The 20,928-nt window shown below is 36.7% G+C and overlaps 1 protein-coding gene across 1 annotated transcript; it reads right to left on the bottom strand.

The window, feature by feature from the left end:
- Window positions 1–17,157: 17,157 nt before the first annotated feature.
- Window positions 17,158–17,814, bottom strand: LOC142643891 (uncharacterized). The gene has a single exon (XM_075818614.1). It carries the CDS (start codon window positions 17,812–17,814, stop codon window positions 17,158–17,160), a length of 657 nt encoding a protein of 218 aa, XP_075674729.1.
- Window positions 17,815–20,928: the final 3,114 nt, after the last annotated feature.

Genomic DNA, 20,928 nt, shown 5'->3' with positions numbered 1-20,928 from the left:
ACACCTACACCCCTTGGTCCTTTTGTTTTGTGTGGTTCTTGTAATCTTATTTTGTTTGTATTGACACCGCATGTGTAGACATATATTGATATTTGAAACAAGTTAGAAATTTCAATTACATCTTTTATTTTAAATTTTCAACTACTATGACTCAGTATTTTTATAATTTTTATTAATATGCTGATATGTGAGCCAGAGATAAACAATAAGTGAAATATTACATGCTTATAAATTTAAATTTAAGTGCTCTTAATAAATTATAATTATGTGGACTTTAACTACTATACATATAAATAAAAAATAAGTATATATATATATATATATATATATATATATATATATATAATCAGTGATAATCTCGAAACGGTATACTAGTATTAACAGGTATTGAAATATTTCATTTCTCTGGCCAAGAGAAAACGGTATCAGGTATGATATTGACTCCCTTAGATATAACACTTCTCTTTTATAAAATTATAAGTTATTAACCATCAAAAAAATCAAATATTTACTTATTACATAGTTAAAATCCACCAAGCGATCACATTTAATATTATATCAATTTGTAGTAATATTTGAAAAATTTATAGCAATTTCCTAAAGCTTTATATAGTTGTGGGGATTTTCTATTTTTATTTTAGCCAAGTGAAATAAGAAAAATGATAAAATAAGATCTTAGTTGTATATATATACATTCAACATGTTGTAATTTGTGGAGTATGAAGTGATACATAGGATTTGAATTTGTAATTAACTATATATGACTATTGTGATTGCTCATGCTAAATCCCATATTATATATATGTTACTATGTTTCAAGTTTGAAAAAAATTTACTTAAAGCTTCAAGGATTAATATATGTATGTTTTTTTTTTTTTGCTTCAAATATATATATATATAGGGCTGGCAGGAGTCTGGGTTGGCATTGGAGATTTGCGTATTGGATTTGGACTTTGGAAAGTTGCGAATATGCATTGTACTAGGAATTAATTATTTAAATCAATAATGCAAGAAATCCGAATGGTACAGGATGTTATATGTAGTGGCAATTTGTCTTTCTCAAATTCCACTATCCCATTGTCTCACGTACGTTGTCACGAATATTTTAACAAACGAAAGCAAAAGCTATAGAGGCTCACAATCACTGGAGGCTCCACGTTAGAGTAAGGGTTGTCACAAGACTATTATGACCTGGAAAATAAAATCGTTATATTATATATATATATATTTAAGTTTTTTGATTTTTTTATCCTTAAAAAAAATGTGTGACCACACTAAATTTTTAAGTCCAATATAATTAAATTTTGGATAAAGTTTAGCAACAAACTTAGTTGTAAATAAGATTACAACTTCACACTATTTTTTTATTGGATATGAATTTTGACAAATTTACAATTAGTTTACATTTTTTTAATATTCTTCATGCTTGCATAACTTCAAGAAGATCAAAAATCAATAGTTTATGTCATCAATCAAATGTTTAATTTTTAAGTTTTTGTAGTTTATAATTATAAGCAAAAAATAAGTTTATTAATCAAATAGTAAATAACATCCGATTGATTTGTTTAGTGGAAATTGTAGTCTTAGGCTATAACTAAGTTTGTAGTTAAATTTTGTCCTCAAACTTTGATCATTTTAACAATATATTGGGCTCTTACAAAAAAAAAAAATCCAAGGAAAATTTTATTTAACTAAAATTTTGAAAGAGATGTAGCTTGTAGAATTGATATTGAGATTAACATGCAACAATTCAAAATAAAAAAATAAAAAAAATTTGTGGAAGGAAATTGTAAGACACACGATGCTCTCTATGATGGATAGAAACTAAACTGTTGGTTCCTGAGTAGTAAACCTCGAATTCATGAGGGGTTTCTTGAATCCACAAAGTGATTAAACTGAAATCCACCAGAGAAGAAATTTGATAAAAGTTGTTGTTTATTGATAATAGTCTGATTTGCCTCTAACGGCTACAAAACATATAAATATTGAGAAAAACATTTAAAGCCCTAATTCGTACTAATTATGCGATTAGGTGAAAAAATACCGAAATTTACCAAAAATGGAAAAATTGAATTAAATGCAGAATCATAAACTTCTGACCTTAAGGGTCGTCCCAAAACAAGCAAGATCTTATTCTGACTTTTGAGTACAAATTTATTAAGGAAACAAAAATTAGTATAAATGGCAAAATCGCAGTTTTGGGGGCCTAAAGGAGGAATTCACCATTTTCAGGAGGTATTTCATGGCAAAGCAATGATTATTGCTTAGAAGGCTATTTCATTTCAGCCTGCCAAATTTTATGCGATTCTGACTCCATCGCCCAAATGATTTCTAATAGTGCCTTTTTGCCTTGCACTATTTTAAGCGTGCAGCTTGGGACTCAAAAAAGGCCATGGCAGTCTGTTCTACATCATAAAAATCTATCTTTTTATTAAATTTTGTCTAATTTGAGTTTCTTAATGACCACCATGAAAAATATTCTTAAAGCCGCCACTGCTCACAATATATTTCACAAGTAACTATATGACCTATTAATGGCAGATAATAAAATGTTATCATAACAACTATATTTGATAATTAATAATAATTTGTTAGTTTAATAGTTATAAATTTTGTTGTGAAAAATGTTGTGTTTGTATCTCCTCGTACTTTAATAAGATGTTTTTCTTTAAAAAGAAAAGAAAAGAAAAGAGAGATGCTTGTCATTTCTCACCACTAGTTTGGTGTACTTTAGGGGTGGCAATTCGTGTTTGCGTGTCGGGTTCATGCCAGGTTGAGCTGTAAGTATTATGTTATATGGGTTAACTCGAACCTGACCTGTTTAATAAACGAGTCAGGATTCCTCAACCCTAACATGACCTGTTTATTAAACAGGTAACTCGACACGACACGTTTAACTTGTTTAATTAGTAGGTCATATTAGGGTCGACACAAATGACCTGTTAATAACCTGTTTGATTAATAGATTCTAACTAAAACTTAAACAATAAAGTCTCCAGATACAATCCCAAATAGTTTCACGAATACTATATTCACTATCCTAATAAAACAATTCATCCATTAACATAGCTCCAAAAGAAGTCTTCAATTTATGACTGCAATGATCTACTACCAAAAGATATTCTACTGTATTAATCTAAAAGGGTGGAGAAAGGGGGGGGGGGGGGTGAGTTAGAAGCTCAATAAGAGACTACATAACATGAGAATGTCTTTCAAAACAAAATAATAGGATCATTTACAAAATATAATCTTTATAAAACATTTACAAATAGTTTTAATAGTAATATAATATATTTTCTAAAATTGTCAAAAAGAAAACATTTAACTATAACAGTGTTATATATAAAAAAAAAAAGCCGCTTTAATTGGCCAAAATACACTAAATAGGTAGAAACAATATATTATAGTAATAAACAATTTTTCCACTTATAAAGGTCAATAACAATAAAACAATAGTTCGATATGGAAAACATTAAACATTAGTCAAACAAAGACATAACTGCCAAGAGAAATGATATGTCCACAACATTTTTACAACAAATCTAAGTGGCAGGTTGTTACTGGTTATTATTGTTGGGGCAAAAGAGTAATCTTAGTGTTAGGTTCAAATTTAAACCAATAACAACTAACCACCTATGATTTGTTATGAAAATGTTGTAAAAATGTTGTGGACGTAACATCTCTCAACTGCTAAACACTCGGTGGGTGATTCCCAAGGGAAAATAGTAATACTAACCTCAAAGAGGCAGCAGTAGCTCCAAAGAGCAACAATAACACTGGCTTCGAATAGCAAACGATAACATTGCACCACAGCACAATAACACTACATTGGCTGAAGACCAACACTTAACTCTGTGTTGGAAAAGGTTGCAGACTGTCTAGCTGACCACTTGAAAATATTTTTTCTTTATTACAATACTGTCAATACAAATCATATATCATATAATGAATACTTTCTCAAAAATATAGTTTTTGAGTCATTCTTGATATATACAGTTTCAAAATAACACACAATAAATAATAAAATTCAGGTATGTATAAAACATTGACTATGGTATAATATTTTGAAATATATATATATATACATACATACACGTCTTAAGAGACATCATGTTTTGAAGTCTACTTACCTCTAGTTGCTAAACCAAGTGTCACTTCAATTGTCCAGAATGATATCAACTAGAACCTAATCAAGGATCAAATAACTCAATAAGGGCAGGTTTCGAACATCTCGTATCTCCTCACGAACTTACTATAGGGGTTTATGTGGGGTAGGGTTTTCTTCTTTTGTTTACCCTTTGCATGTGTTGTTGCTTTTATTTCAGTTTGAACGATGGATGATATGAGTTAAAGGCTATGTGGAAGTGTCTAAAGCTAGTGTTTTCACAACAATAAGCACAACTCAATCTTCTAGTTAAATTATAAACAAAGAAATATTTCAATTTGGAAGCGTTTAAGTCTATGATGGTTCGAGAGAGTTGAGTGATAATCTCATGGTAGTTTTTGACAAGAAGGATTTGAATAACATTCTCTTGTAAAGTCCTTGGAACTTTAATAAGTGTGTGATCCTTATGAATTAAGTAGTATACTGAGGAAGATTCTTACGAATTCGAGTAAATGTGGAGCTGATGGATGTCAGCGTACCGGAAAATAGCATAGGATGAGGAAGATTCTTATGAATTCGAGTAAATGTGGATGTCTCAAAGCCTTTGCTAAGGGGTAAGAAACTTAGGCTTGAGAAAGGGAAGACACCTTTCTCAAAAAAAAAAAAAAAAAAAAAAGAAGAAGAGAAAGGGAAGACGTGAAGGTACATTTTCAGTATGAGCGGCTGCCTATTATTTGATATCAATGTGGAATTTTGGATCATAATAATCAATAATGCCCTGATAGACAGTTAGAATAGCTTCCATAAAATCATAAGGATTTTCAATATAGTGCTAGGATAGAAGGGTTGAGAGTTAAGTTGGGAATAGATGGAACATTGGGTACCAATCAACTTGGCTAAGTGGCAGATTAGTGTTGATGTGGGAAAAATAGGGATTAATCTTGAAGTTCAAAGTTATTCCTTAGCCATGTTGATGTAATTATACACAATTGGATTGGAAATGAATGAGAAAAAGAAGGAAAGAATTTTGGTCTTTTAATTTAGTTGTAGGATTATACGTTTGTGCAAAGTTAGCTATGTAATTTGGCGTAAGGTGAGACACTCTAGGGTTTTCAAATTTGAATCCACTTTAATATTTTAAATTACAAGCTACTTGATATTTGGTTGATAGAGAGTCATCTAAAGTCAGTTATTTTAAAAATTAATAAAACCGACCACTTGTCCTAGGAAAGAAAATAACCACTTGGTCTAGCCACGACTTTTATGACCAAATTTTTATATAGTATTGTATAGTATATGATATTAGATTTGATATTGTGTTAGAGTAAAATTTCAATACAAATCTTATGTGTTGTACCTAATTGGATTCCCCAATTAAATTAAATCACGTTGTTGCATTAACCAATTAATGAATTCAATGATTGACTTTAAAACATCGTTAGTTTTATTAAAAAAAATACATTTTTAATTTTTTTGGTATTAATCAATTCAACTGTATGGCTGAATTCAATTGAGGAATTTAAGTACAGTGCCAAAAAGATTGTAGCTAAGTTTTAACTACTCCCTCTATCCCACTTAGTTTGTCCTTTATTCTATTTTGGGATGTCCCAAAATATTGTCCTGTTTCTAATAATAAAAGTCATTAATTTACTAATGTTCCTATTATACCCCTATTTAATTTTCAAAACTACTCCATTTGAAAAGAAAATCAACAAATTTATTTAAGGGTAGTTTTGGAAACTAATACATTTTTAAAAGTTAGACAAGACAATAAATGATGTTCCCTTAAAAAATTTGACTTTTCAGACATGACAAACTAAATGGGACGGAGGGAGTATCATTTTATAGGATAAAACTTAGGTACAATATCTTAGATGTTGTTCTTTAGGTTCTTCTATTAAGATTCAGCCATGTGGCTACTTAACTAAAAAATACACTTCCATCCTATGAGAAAAAAATTCGCATGACAGAATTTTAAAAGAGGAATCTAAGGAATGACATCTAAGTACTGTACCTAAATCTTGTTCTATTTTATGTAACTTATTCATCCATTATGATATGGTTTAAAATAAATGTTGTGTTAAGTAATTGATTTGAAAAGGAAGAAGTATAGATAAAGTCTATCAAAGAATATTCCTAGTCCTGTCACACTTAAAATCCAACTTATTTGACTGATTGACTCATTATATTTGTCTAATTAGGTATAGCTTTTTAAATTTTATTTTATTTTTTATAATTAAAAATTTACTTTTACTTAAAATTCATTATTTATCATTAAATAGATTTTAGTTAGCTTAACTGATAAAATATCTTATAATTTAATAAGAAATTTTGATTTAAATTATTATTGGGGACAATTTTGAAAAGAGATTCAAATAAATAAAAAAATATTAATATTTTAGATGATGATAAATAATAATCATAAGGAACAAAAAGAATATTTTAAAAAGAATTAAAAAGTAATGAAAACCGCCCCTTTTCAATTAAAATAATAATAGAAAAAAAAGAAAAAAGAAAAAAAAAGTAAGGCAGGCCATGAGTGATGGGTTACTTTCGTGCAGGCGGCACACCAAAGATGAACTTTTCCATTAAAAGATTTGGATCACAAACTTTACAAGAAAGGTCAACTTTCTTTGCATGCCATATTTTTCAATTTAGAATTTAAGGATTGTCCAACGTAGCCAAATTTCATGACGAATGTTTAATAGCAACGTAATTGACTGAGCACGCTGGCGTAATCTCTCACATTTTGGATATTCGATCCACTCGATAAAATCTAAAAAAAACATACAAAATTGAAACAAAGACTTCATTGACAAAGTCCAAAATGTTATCAACATTAGGTGGCAACATTTGTCTTCGTACGGCATTTTAGTTGCTACTAGTGGATGAAAAAAAAAAAAAAAAAAAAACACAACATTATTTTCACAACAAATATTAGGTGATAAGTTGTAAGTGGTTCTAATCAGAGCTCAGTATGGACATAACTTTTTGAACCATAATTAATAACTTCCGATTTAAGATTTATTGTAAAAATGTTATGAATATAATTTTATTTTCATTATTATTATTTTTTTAGAATCCAGACTTAAAGCCTGGGTATTTATTGAAAAACAAGAAACCAAAATACAAAGCGTTTAGTGGACATCAAAGACAACCAAGGGGGCAATGTTAGGAGGTAAGTCTTCCATCCATGCCTGAAAAACATCTCCAAATTTGGCTTTTTAAGCTAGTGCGTCTGCTACCCTATTACAAGACCTTCCAACATGCTTGAATTCAGCTTTGGAAAAACTAGAGGCAAACACTATAATGCCATCAATTAGATTGCCGTTTGGGGCCTCACTTGCTCTACCATTGTTTATGGCTTTGATCAATGACAACGAATCTCCTTCAATAGTAATTTCTTGAATACTGTTAGGACATATGTATTTCACTTGTTTAGAACATATGTCATTCATTATTTATGTAATTGGCTAATCCTTTGTCAAAATGCACTTTACTTGTAATTTGGTAGATTTAAGATGAGGTTAATGCTTCAAAAAACAAGGTTTCAAGATCAAGTGTTAAAGCCATGCAAGTCTGTCCAAGAAACAAGTTTAGAAGTGCTTTTCATTAAAGCTTGACAGCTGGCTCGACAGCTGCATCTATTGAGCTTTAAGAAGCTGGTCTAGCCCCAAGGCTCGACAGCTGCTCGATAGCACCTCGACACCTGTAGCTATCGAGATTTAAGAAAAACAGATTCCTAGTTCTGTTTTGACTTTAATCCGTGGATGTGTCTTTGAGCCTTTTTTTCTCGTAACCCTAGACATATAAAATGATTATTTTAAGGGCCGTCAAAGTGTGGTAAGTTGCACAAGCATTGAGAAATCCTTATTCATGCAAATTGTAACTTGAAACAAAGTTCTTGCCCTAGTTCATCTCTCTTATGAAGAAGTTGCTGTGTCTTTGCACCGTAGGGTTTTGTAACCAAGCATCTTCTTGATCTTATTCGTTTGGATGAATTGAAGAACTTTGCAGCTAACAAATCTTCTCTATTTGGTGATTGAAGTTGCTTACTGGGATCCGCGCAATTGGTTAGTCACGTACTTGGAACCTGTGCATTGAAAGGAGAAACTGTCACTACAGAACAAGTCCAATTGGGTATTGGGGTAAGGGTTCAACTGTAGGTTGGTAAGGTACTTGGGATTCCTTTACTTGTAACCGCTTGTTGTGATAATAGTGGAGTTTCGGGAGTGGTGACATTAAAATCACTCGGTGGGGTTTTTGTCGTGTAGGTTTTCCCCATTCATAAATAAATCATCGTGTCATTTATTTTTCACTGTATATTTATTTTAATTGGTGATTTGTTTGTACTACCACACGTTTGCATGTTAATTTGATTAATTAATAAACTTGGATAATTAATCAATTAATCCATTACAAGGGGTCAATATGTTTTTGGCCTATCAAGTGGTATCAGAGTAGGCATACTCTGATTAGGGTTTATCTTTGTGTGTGATCCATTGACCCTTGTTTGTCATGGATAGAGGTCAGTTTCTTATTATACCTCCATTGTTTGATGGTACTAATTATGCATACTGGAAAGTACGCATAAGAGCTTTCTTGCAGTCTCTAGATGCAAAGGTGTGGCAAGCTGTGGAGATAGGCTGGACCAAGTCTAAAGAAGCGCCGGTCGATTGGGATGAAGCCAAGATCAAGGCGGTAAACTTCAACAGCAGAGCATTGAATGCCTTATTTAGTGCGGTCACTAATGAGGAGTTCAAGAAGATATCCTCCATTGAAACTGCTAAGGAAGTATGGACCATCCTCTAGACAACCTATGAGGGAACAAAGGCTGTCAAAGATTCGAAACTACAAAGGCTCACTACAAGTTTCAAATAAATTAAGATGGAGGAGGATGAGTCATTTAGTGAGTTCTATGCCAAGCTTAAGGACATAGCGAACTTAGCCTTTAATCTTGGGGAAACCATTCCTGAACCCAAGATTGTGAATAAGGTGCTCAGATCTCTACCCGAGAGATTCCATGCCAAGATCACGGCGATAGAGGAATCAAAGGATATTGACAAGATTCCTCTGAATGAGCTGGTCGGTAATCTGCAAACCTATGAGCTAGGGTTGACAAGAATTGGCAAGACAGGTAAAGGCAAGAGCATGGCACTGAAAACCAAGAGCAGTGAGACAGATGAGTCATCAAACGATGAAGACTCTAAGATGAAGTCCTACATCACAAGGCAATTCAAGAAATTCATGAAAAATGCAAATGGAAAAGGCTTCGACAAGGACCGTAGGCAATCTAGTTCTTCTCAGTTCAAGAGCCAAGATAAAGGGAAGAAGGATGTTAGGGAAGGCGGTCAGTACATTTTTCCCGCAGGACCCAAGTGCTTCGAATGTCAAGGCTTCGGTCACATGAAACAGGATTGTCCCACATATCTCAAGAGCATAGGGAAGAGCAAGGCACTAGCTGCTACTTTGAGTGACACTGAGCCTGAGGATGATTCCGACAATGAAGATAACGAAATTTTGAATGCCTTTACTGCCATTGTCAATCCTCCTAAAGGGATTGTTGAAGATGTGGATGAAGAAGAGGAATTGGTGGAATCCAAGTTTGAAAAGATGGTTGATCAAGATGATATCCATATAGCTTATGAGAAACTGTACAAGCTTTCTGAGAAACATGAGAAACTCTATAGGCTAGCCACCAAGAAGCTAAGTGATGTGGAACTTAACTGTGAGGAACTTTCTACAAAGTTTGATGAAGCTAATCAAACTATTGGGGCACTGAGATTCAAGAACAATTTCTTGGCTGAAAAGATCAAAAAGCTTGAAGCGGAGCTGTTTCAAGTTAGAGCTCAATTGGAGAGGGCATCAAGTGCGAAGCTGGATGAGATGCTCAGCATTCAGAAATCTGCTTCTGATCGAACAGGATTGGGGTATGAATTCTCTTCTTCTAATATTGCTTCTACTAGTACTACTGTTTTTGTTCCGCTTACTAATAATATTAAAATTGATAATAATGATGTTAAAACTGATTTAGCAAGTGAGAACCTAGACAAGGGTAAATCTATCTTAGGAGCACCCCCAAAGCTTGAGAAGAAGGTCACTAAAAACCCTAGGACTAAGAAGGCTAACTCTCAAAAGCCTAAACAGAAGAAGCAGCATCTCTATCATCATTGTGGTATTGTCAGTCATACTCGACCAAATTGCTATAAGTGGTTAGCCACTCAACAGAGCAATGACATGATAGCATCTAGAAACCAGAATCAGCTTCAAACTTCTCTTGCTCCTCTTGGAGATCTTTTCAAAACCCTCATGTTCATTTCGAACTTGAATGGTTTGAATCCTTCCCCCTCATCACTGGTTCAAGGGTTTGTTAAGAGGAAAGGATCTTCCAAGGTGTGGAAGGAAAAGGGTTCCAAGTGATTTATTCACTTTTTCTCTCTCTCACCTTCTTGTTTTTGTTTTTGCATTACTTGTGTGTTTTGCTTTAATGTTTTTGAGTCAGTCTAGTTTTATATATTGCTTTGCTTTGTTTAACATGTTTTTGTTTGTGTGTTTTCAGTTTTGTTTTTTTTGTTGTTTGTTTTTCAAATAAAAAAAATTTGAAAAATACAAAAACAGTGTGTGTTTGTGTACATCGGTTCTTGTGAACCTTAAAATGGCCTTTGAAACAGAGTTTTCTAAACTTTGTATCTCTTGTAACTTAGATGAGCATTCTTATGTACAACTAAGCAAGTGAGCTTTGTGGCTCTTTGTTTGTGATGAGTAAGGTTAAATGATCTCTTGTACTTAACACTCGTATCACTCTTTTTGACAGGTAGGACTAGAAAATCCTAAGAGAAAGGTATAAATAACCATCTCACCACTGTTACTCGCCAATCATAATAAGACATATGTATGTTTCGGCATAGCAAAAGTCCAATGTCAATGACATCTGTATGCTTCGGCATAGCAAAAGTGCAATGTCAAAAGCTTAACATAATTGAGTATTTCTTTTCTCTCTTTTATATACCCATGCATGGTTTGCTTAATAAAAAGAAAATATGCAAAGAAAATAAAAGCAAAAAGAACAAAAATGCTTTAAATATGATTGCAAGCATGTTTTCTAGGAGATGTGGGAGTTATAGGATGTACCTCAAAGGTGATAGTCCCCATCAAACAGTTATGATTGTGTGTGAGTTAAAGTGATTTTCTCATATCTCAAATCTTCATAACATAGAGACACTTATGCATTCTTGTGATGTTTTCACACACAACACACAATATTCTTTGCTACTTTTGATACATGTGCAGGTATAATGTGATTTGACTATCACAAGGTTTACATGTGTTGATGTATACTCACTGAACTGTCTTGACTTGTTTTTTGAAATATTTAGACTTGTTTAGTGTGTGAGTGTGTATTTTGAGATCCCTATGCTTAAAATTGTTGTTGAGAGATGATTTTGAGAGTCTAACATGTTGATTGGATCATTAGTTGAGTTGTATGCGTGATTGCATTCATGTTTGTGTTTTTCCCTTCTCGAGAAACTGTTTTGAAAAGTTGGCTCGACACCTCTTCGATACCTTCTCGACACCTGGCTGTCTGTCGAGCTTCTTAGCTTTTTCTTATCGCAATCTCGATAGCTTCTCGACACCGTCTTAATCGATCGAGAAACCTTCTATCCTCTCGATAGCTTCTCGACACCTTCTGGATCGATCGAGAAACCTTTTGTCCTCTCGATAGCTTCTCGACACCTGGTGGATTGATCGAGCATCTATTCTCGTGTCCTGTCTTGTTCCTCGACACCCTCTCGATAGCTGGATCTGTCGACATTGTATTTCTCAACACCTACCTCGATAGATGTCTCGACACCTCTCGATACTTGTATCTGTCGAGATTTACTGAGGTTCTATATAACTGTTCTGTGCGATCCGTTTCTCACTTCTCTCGATCTCTCTCTCGATAACACTGTCTTTTCATCTTCCAAACCTCTCTCTCTCACTCCAAATCCTTTTCTCAAGGTTTTTTCAAGCTTCTTTAAGTTTTTCTTCACTTGGTAAGCTTCTTTTCCCTCATTCTCATGCATTTCATGTTTTGAAACCTAGGTTTTGGGGTTTTTGAAATATTTTGGGGTTTTTCGAAATTGATGAGTTCTTGTTGAAATTTTGGGATGGGTCTTGTAGATTTGATCTTAAAAACTCCATGCATTGCATCTCATTCGCATTCTAATGATATTCTCAAGCATTTAGATGTGTGCAATATGTTTGTGTGCTGTTAAGATTGGATTGGGCTGAGCCCATGATGTTTTTCATATTGCATGTCCCATGTTCATGCATTCCCCATGCGTATGTTCTTTCTTCAATATACTTGTTATATTTGAATTGTTTTTGGGACTTTTCTGAGTGTTTCTTTTTCCCCCCTCTCTGTCTGTTTACGTTAGTAGTGTCTATGGCACCAAAACGTAAGTCTATTCCGACCTAGAACCCTCTTCGTTCTAGGGCCTTCTCATCTTCTGATCCTACTCCTCTTTTGGTTCGGTTCCGTGATGAGAAAGCCCATCAGGACTTCTCGGAGAACTTCTCTAAACGAGGTGTTCATTCGGAGCGCTAAGTTGTTCTGGCGGACTTCGCCGACACCGACCTTCCCAATGTCTTTCATAAACAGGAATGGGAGTCACTGTGTGACGTCCTGGTCACTTGTCCTTCCGTGCTGATCTAGGAGTTTTACTCCAACATGCATGGATTTGATTATTCAGTACCTCTCTTTCTCACTCGCGTTCGAGGTACGCATAGTCGTCACACCGGAGTTGGTATTCGATGTGCTCCAGGTACCGAGGGTTGCGCATCTTGACTACCCCGGTTGTGAGCATCTACGGACTGTGTCCAAAGATGAGATGATTTCCGCTTTCTGTGAGCGCCCTTCTAATTGGGGTGAGCACCAGTTTACGTCATGTCGACCTTTTGCTAAAGGTCCTCGTTTCTTAAACATGGTGATGACTTTTGTCTTGCATCCTCTCTCTGACTACAACTCTATCACAGAGCCTCGTGCTCGTTTTCTGTTGTCTCTTATTAAGGATCTTACCATTTACTTTCCTTCACATTTCATCCTTTCTATTATAGATGTGTATAAGGATACGGCTACCCGTGATAAGCTTATTTTTCCTTCCACTATCACGAGGATTTTACGCCATTTTTCTATCCCTTTTCCTGTCTCCGACCATTTTTCTGTCATGGTTGCCATAGATGCTGCTACCGTAAAACGTAGTGAGGCACAGTTTAGGTCACATCAGACAGGTCCTGCAGCTCCTTCCTCCCGTTCCGCTCCATCTAGATCTGCTTGTGCTTCATCCGCTCCCTCCTCTTCTTCGAGCGATGTGTCACTAGGAGATATCATGGCGCAGCTTCAGCGCATGGATGCTCGCCTGGATACTCTCTCTACAAAGTTGTATTAGGTGAATGTTCGTGTTGGTTGCATTGCTAGGCGATAGGCGACCATAGGTGGTTTTGCTCCCGAGGTTTCTCCTCCACCACCTCCTATGGCTTCTCCGTCTGAGGATGATGATGGTGATGACGATGATGTTTCAGATGATGATGATGATGGCGATGCTAGCTCTATCGATGAGATGTATACTTGACACTCTACCCTTTGTCACTCGTGACAAAAAGGGGAAGTAATTTTGGATTATGAGAGTATTCATGCTTAGGGGGAGAGTCATACTTAGGGGGAGAGCTTGTATAGGGACATCTTTTTGAAGAGCTTCCACTATCACGAGAATTTCAAGATTAAGTGTTAAAGCCATTCAAGTCTGTCCAAGAAACAAGTTTAGAAGTGCTCTTCATTAAAGCTCGACAGCTGTATCTATCGAGCTTTAAGAAGTTGGTCTAGCCCCGAGGCTCGACAGTTGCTCGACAACACCTCGACACCTGTAGCTGTCGAGATTTAAGAAAAACAGATTCCTAGTTCTATTTTGACTCTAATCCGTGGATGTGTCTTTGAGCCTTCTTTTCTCCTAACCCTAGACATATAAAAGGGTTATTTTAAGGGCCGTCAAAGTGTGGCAAGTTGCACAAGCATTGAGAAATCCTTGTTCATGCAAATTGTAACTTGAGACAAAGTTCTTGCCCTAGTTCATCTCTCTTGTGAAGAAGTTGCTGTGTCTTTGCATCGTAGGGTTTTGTAACCAAGCATCTTCTTGATCTTCTTCGTTTGGATGAATTGAAGAACTTTTCAACCAACAAATCTTCTCTAATTGGTGATTGAAGTCACGTACTGAGATCCACGCAATTGGTTAGTCACGTACTTGGGAGCCGTGCATTGAAAGGAGAAACTGTCACTACAGAACAAGTCCAATTGGGTATTGGGGTAAGGATTCAACTGTAGGTTGATAAAGTACTTGAGATTCCTTTACTTGTAACCGCTTATTGTGATAATAGTGGAGTTTCGAGAGTGGTGACCTTAAAATCACCTAGTGGGATTTTTGCCGTATAGGTTTTCTCCATTCGAAAACAAATCATCCTGTCATTTATTTTTCGCTGCATATTTAGTTTAATTGGTGATTTGTTTGTACTACCACGCATTTGCATGTTAATTTGATTAATTAATAAATTTGGCTAATTAATCAATTAATCCATCACAATGGGTTAAGACGTTTTTGGCCTATCAAATACCAACTTCAAGTGCAAATTTCACCGCTCTTCTGCATGCCATTGCTTCGACCTCTAAGACTGAGTTAGGGAGAGGGATGCGCTCGGACATGGTTGCTATCACTTCTCCAATTCTGTCACGAATAATCACACCTGCACTAGTTGAGTGGAGTTGTTGAAGATAGCGCCATCGAAGCTTTCTTTGAAAGGTTGGGTGCTCGGTGGGCACCAGGACTGAGTGGCAGTAGCCGTGGGGTTGGAATTGGGTTGATCTTCTTGTGCTCTAAGGAAGTTCTGCAGCAACTTGGCAGCTTGAGGGCCAACCAGGTTCAATGGTGGAGTTGAGAGACCAATCCTTAGCTTGTTCCACCGCTACCAAAGATTCCAAGCCATGCATATGAATAGTTTAGCTCTGTTATCCTCTGTTACGTACAAAAATTTAGATAGAAGGTAAAATCAGCTGGTGGGGAGGAGATGACTTGGCTGAACCAATCATGCTCCCTCCACACCTATTTCGCCTCAGGACAGTCCAGCACCACATGTAAAGGGTCTTCGGCCTCTAACTTGCAAATTGGGCATATATTCACATCAACAATGTGCCGCCTGGTAAGATTGTCCATTATGGGCAAAGCTCTGTTGCAAGCTCTCCAAGAAAATACCTTCACCTTGTTTGGGACTTGTAGCTTCCAAAGGCCTCTCCAAAATTTCTTCTAGGGGTTTGGATTAAAGCTACTAGCATTATTGGCCAACATTTTATAAGCACTTCGGGTTGTAAAGACACTCGTTGGCGTATGGGACCATATTAGATGATCCGGGGGGAGTCTAGGACTAAGGGGGATGTTGAGAATCAACTTTGCATCAAGTGGCGTGAACAATTGCTGGACATGATCCACCCTCCAAGTTGCTGACTTTGGATCAATAAGAGTGCAAACTTTAGCATCAGGTGGGAGAGAAGGAGGAGGAATCAACATTGTTTTGTAGACTTGATCAGGCAACCACTTGTCTTCCCTTATGCAAACAGATTGGCCATTCCCAACCCACCAAACCATGCCCTTTTTCACCACATATCTAGCACTAAGGATGCTCTTCCAAGTGTATGACCCCACCGTGCTTTCCTTGGCTTCTAGTATAGAGCAAATAGGGAAAAATCTCGCCTTAAACACCTTATAGCAAAGGGATTCCGGGTTGTGTGTCATACGCCATACTTGCTTTGCTAACAAAGCATCATTAAAATTTTCAATCTCTTTGAACCCCATACCACCATTTTCTTTGGCCTTACACAAACGTTCCCAATTTACCCAATAAATTTTCCTTCCCTCATTGCCATATCCCTACCAAAATTTTCAAATCATGGTCTCCAACTCATGGATTAGTCCCTTTGGGAGCTCAAAACAGCTCATTGCATAGGTTGGGATGGCTTGTATCATCGACTTAATCAACACCTCTTTACCGGCTTGAGATAGCAACTTTTCTTTCCGCCCTTGAAGCTTTTTCCACACCCGCTCCTTGATGTAAGAAAAACTTTGTTTTTTCCCTCTACCCATAAGGGCCGGAAGGCCTAAGTACTTTTCAAAATTTCTTATGGAAGGTACACCAAGGAGCTGTTGGATACTTTCTTGCACATCTAGGGGAGTGTTGGTGCTAAAGAAAAGGTTGGTTTTGTCCTTGTTTATTTTCTGCCCACCTCTTTCATAGCAAGCCAAAATGTTTAAAATGACTTGGCATTCAACTTGTTTTGCACGGCAGAAGAGAACACTATCATCTGCAAAGAAAAGGTGAGAAAAACGAGGCCCATTACGACAAATAGATACCCCCCTTATTGCACCATCAGATTCGACTTTATGGAGGAGCCCTTGAAGGCCAATTGCACACAACAGGAACATGTAAGGGGACAAAGGGTCACCTTGGCGAAGCTCCCTTGTGGGTTTAATGTGCCCCACGGGTTCCCCATTGAAAAGCACAGCATAGGAAACTGATTTAATGCACGACATGATAATAGACACAAAGCTATCCGAGAACCCCAAATGAAGCATCATTTTTTCTAAAAAACTCCATTCAACTCTATCATAGGCCTTACTCATATCTAGTTTAAGAGCCATGTAATTTGTTTTTCCTTGTGTTTTCCTTTTTAAATAATGTAGGGTTTCAAAAGAAACAAGCACATTATCAGTAATTAATCTGCTAGAAAGGAATGTACTTTGGGATTCAGGGACAACATGAGGAAGTACACATTTCAAACGGTTAACCAAAACCTTAGCAATAATTTTGTAAAAGACATTGCAACTGCTAATAAGCCTAAACTCAGATACTTTTTTGGGGTTTTTTACTTTAGGTATCAAAGAGATGAAAGTAGAGTTTATAGAGTCGGGAATAGTACCTTCATTCAGGATGGCAAGGGCTGCCTTGGTGTTATCATCTCCTACAATGTGCTAGAATGACTTGTAGAATACAGGTGACATGCCATTGGGGCCAGGGGCTGATAGTCGTGCCATTTGTTGTATGGCTGAATGAACTTCATCTGCTAAGAAGTTTCGGGTGAGGTTCAAATTCATTTCTCCCATGACCTTTGGTATAATCCCCTCCAAAATAGCATCAATACCTGTTGGGTTAGAAGTTGTAAACAGATTGGAGAAATAGTTCACAAATAAATTACCCATTCGGCCATCCTCTTCCACCCATACTCCATTGTCATCTTCCAAACCCAAGATGTAGTTGTGTTTATTCCGTTGGGTAGCCCTACTATGAAAGTACTTCGTGTTGCTATCTCCATCCTTAAGCCAATTATTACAAGACCTTTGCTTCCACATCACTTCTTCTTTAGACTTAAGTGCTTGAATTTCATGCCGAAGCTGTCCAATACAATTGGGATTGGTGCTATACAACCCCATTTCTTCAGCCCTATGCAGCTCCTTTAGCTTCTTTTCAAGATTTGTTCGAACATGCCCAAAAGTGTTCCGGTTCCACTCACGGAGATTTATTTGGCAAAGGTCAATTTTCTTTGATAAATGAACTACCAGAGAAGAACCCAAAAGAGTTTCCCAAGAAGTTTTAATCACCATTTCACAGGATTTATCCTTAAGCCACATTGCTTCAAATCTAAAGGGGTGACCCTTTTAGTAAAATCTCCTAGACTCAGAGTCAGAAGCCAATAGTAGTGGTCTATGGTCCGAGTGGAAAGCCTCCAAATGATGCACCTGGGTAGTGGGAAACTTAAGCAACCAATCCACTGTAGCTACTCCTCTGTCTAACCTCACCCAAACATTCTGATCTCCTAGCCTACGGTTGCACCATGTGAAAGGGAAACCATTATATCCAATATCTCGAAGGCCACAATAATCTAAAGCATCTCGGAACCTTTGCATTTGACGCTCTGGTCTATCAAGCCACCCTTGTTTTTCCCCCGCTCTCAGAATTTCATTAAAATGCCCAATACAAACCCATGGTAGAGAGAAACGATGGCTTAAGTCATGAAGTAGAGGCTAGGAATCTTCTTGGCTGGCGGAATCAGGGTTACCATAAAAACCCGTTATTCGCTAAGTGTCATCCATCCCTAGGTCAACTACCGCATCAATATGATTGTCTGATGAGGTTTGAACATCCATCTAAATTTCTTCTTTCCAAAGTAAGGCCAATCCACCACCTTGGTTAGGTTGTGGAACAACAAACTTGTGAGCAAACTATATTTTTCTACGACCTCTCTCAATAACTTCACTATCTGACTTGGTTTCCATGAGGAACACCACTTTGGAATCTTTTTTACCAACTAAGGTAACCAACTTCTCAATTGTCTGTGGGTTCCCAAGTCCACGACAGTTCCAACTTAAACAACTCATTGGCCCTGGTGGAGCTGGCATCCAGCATCCGCCTTGTAGTTTTCCTTCATGACCACCACCCTAGTCTACAAGCATCTCCTCTTCACTGGTTGTGGCTCATCCAATTCCATCAACGGTCTACGGTCAATGCTAGTGGGGTTGTTAACATTTTCCTGTTGAAAATTGACCTCATGGGCAAGTTTTTTCCAAGTCCTGAGTGTTGCCGGTTCAGGTGGGATGTTTTGAATATTGGAAGGATCTTGCAACGGGTTTCTATCACTACAGAGATCATTTATAGTCTTTTGTGCGTCACGTCCTAGTTTTGCTACTCCCTCTGACAATCCATCAATCACCCTTTCTTTTTCAGGCCTTGTATTCGGTATCTGACATGCAAGGGATGATGTAGGAACAGAATCAACATGCTCCATAGGTGGCTCGTCAGTCCTAATCAAATCTGAATGGTTAATTGGTGAATCAGGCCTTACTACAATGGAATTGGCAGCTTGATCAATTGGCATTGAAGGACCTTTCTTCCACTTTGAAGGACCACGGGCACTACCTGTACTCACTATAACAGATTTGTGAAAAGGCTTGAACTGATCGGCACGCATCCAGTCACCATACTGTTGGTCTTCTTTTCTAAGTTTCTCTACCCGAAAGCCATATCTCACAATCTTTCTCCACATGTTTACCCTCTCGCACCAGTAACAAAAATTTGGGAGGCGTTCAAACTTTAAAAGAGCCCAGCCAATATGCTTACCTTCGCTCCTGAGTTTGCAGCAACGAGGCGGGGGTTTGGTGATATTCATAAACACCCTAACCCGAAGAAATTCACTTCCCTCTCCATCATCCTCCAGGTCTGCAACTCTGATCGTGGAACCTATAATATTGCCAACTGCTTCCCCTGTTTCCTGCGTTAGGCTCTTCTTAGGTACATTATGCAATTGCACCCAGAATGATGTTACAGTAAAATCTAGGGATGGGGCTGATTCCACAGATTCAGTCCTTTGAAAAATCACTAAGCTTTTATCGTATGACCAAGGTTCAAACTCTAAAACCCTCTCAAGATATATGGCATCATCAAATTCAAACACCAGTATATTCCCTCCAACATCCCGAATTTTGAGTTCACCCACAGGTTTCCATAGAGGCTTGAATGTCCGTGCAACAACTTCAGCATTAATAATTCGTTTGAAGGAATTTACCTGCAAGGCGGTGGACGCTTGCTTCTTTGTTGCTTGGGACGTCACCCATGAACTTCTTCCTCTGTAAGGGTAAAACGTGACCACATATCATCCAAGGTTGACATTGTATTCTTTCTAAGACACTCCGTCCTACCTGTTTCAAGAAAACAAGAGGGAAACAAAGACTTAGACAATGCTAGGGACGATAATTCTACACGGGACCAGACTAAACCCTAGCAGCGTGAGAAACCCAACTAGGACCCAAGCCCAAAAGTTTAATTCTATTTTATTTTCATTTTCATTATTAGAGTGATATTAAAGGTGTTATAAATTTTATTAAGTAAACTTTATATATGATCAATGACAAAAAATGTTATTGAAATTCTTAAAAATGTTATAAATCTCTGCACCGATTGGTCATCTACACTGATTGCGTTCAATTTTTATTTATTGTACTTGACAAAAAAATGTTATTCAAATATTTGTTTGTTTATTATGTAATTATTATAGTAATATATTATTTTTAAATTCTTTATCAATTCCCAAACGCTTTTTAAATATGTAAACTCGGTTGTAAAATTTCAAGTACAAGTATTCAAGAATTTATAGTGGGGTGTACCGTGTAGGCGACCACTTTGGCTTTGGAGGGTCGCGAATTTTCATTAAATACTAAGAATTATTGAATTCAATAATGTAATACCTCCCGGATGGTATAGGATGTTGTAGGGAACAAAAAAACTAGCACCTAAGTCCACTTAGAATAGTGGCTGGACCAGTCTACCAATGGCCCAAAAAAACTAGCACCTGAGCCCACTTAAAATAGTGGCTTGACCAGTCTACCAGTGGCCCAAAACAATAAATTTATAAAAAAGGGAAACAAACAACAAAAAGGGGGTCCGCCCTAAGAGGAAAATAAGGAAGAAAAGAAAACTATTATTAAAGGGATGAACCAATTTCTCCATACAAGATGATCCGAGGAGGCCACATTTACATAAGAAATGTTACTATTCACTCCATTTTTCTCCAATGTTCTTCTTGTTTGTTCTCTATCTCTTGGTACTTGTGTCCCTCACTCTCTCTCTCTCTCTCTCTCTCTCTCTTTTTTTTAAACCCTCTGTTAGGTTCTAAGACCTTATGAACTAATGTATTAGAACTTTAAAATGTATTGTGTTGGCAAGCCATGATCAAAACATAGAGCCTAAGT

The sequence above is a fragment of the Castanea sativa genome, chromosome 7, assembly GCF_040712315.1.
Source record: "Castanea sativa cultivar Marrone di Chiusa Pesio chromosome 7, ASM4071231v1".
NCBI lineage: Eukaryota > Viridiplantae > Streptophyta > Magnoliopsida > Fagales > Fagaceae > Castanea > Castanea sativa.
This window is presented reverse-complemented; position numbering and strand designations above follow the sequence as displayed.

Coding starts and splice junctions, on each gene's coding strand:
- LOC142643891 (XM_075818614.1), bottom strand. CDS start 17,814: ATGTGGCTTAAGGATAAATCCTGTGAAATGGTGATTAAAACTTCTTGG.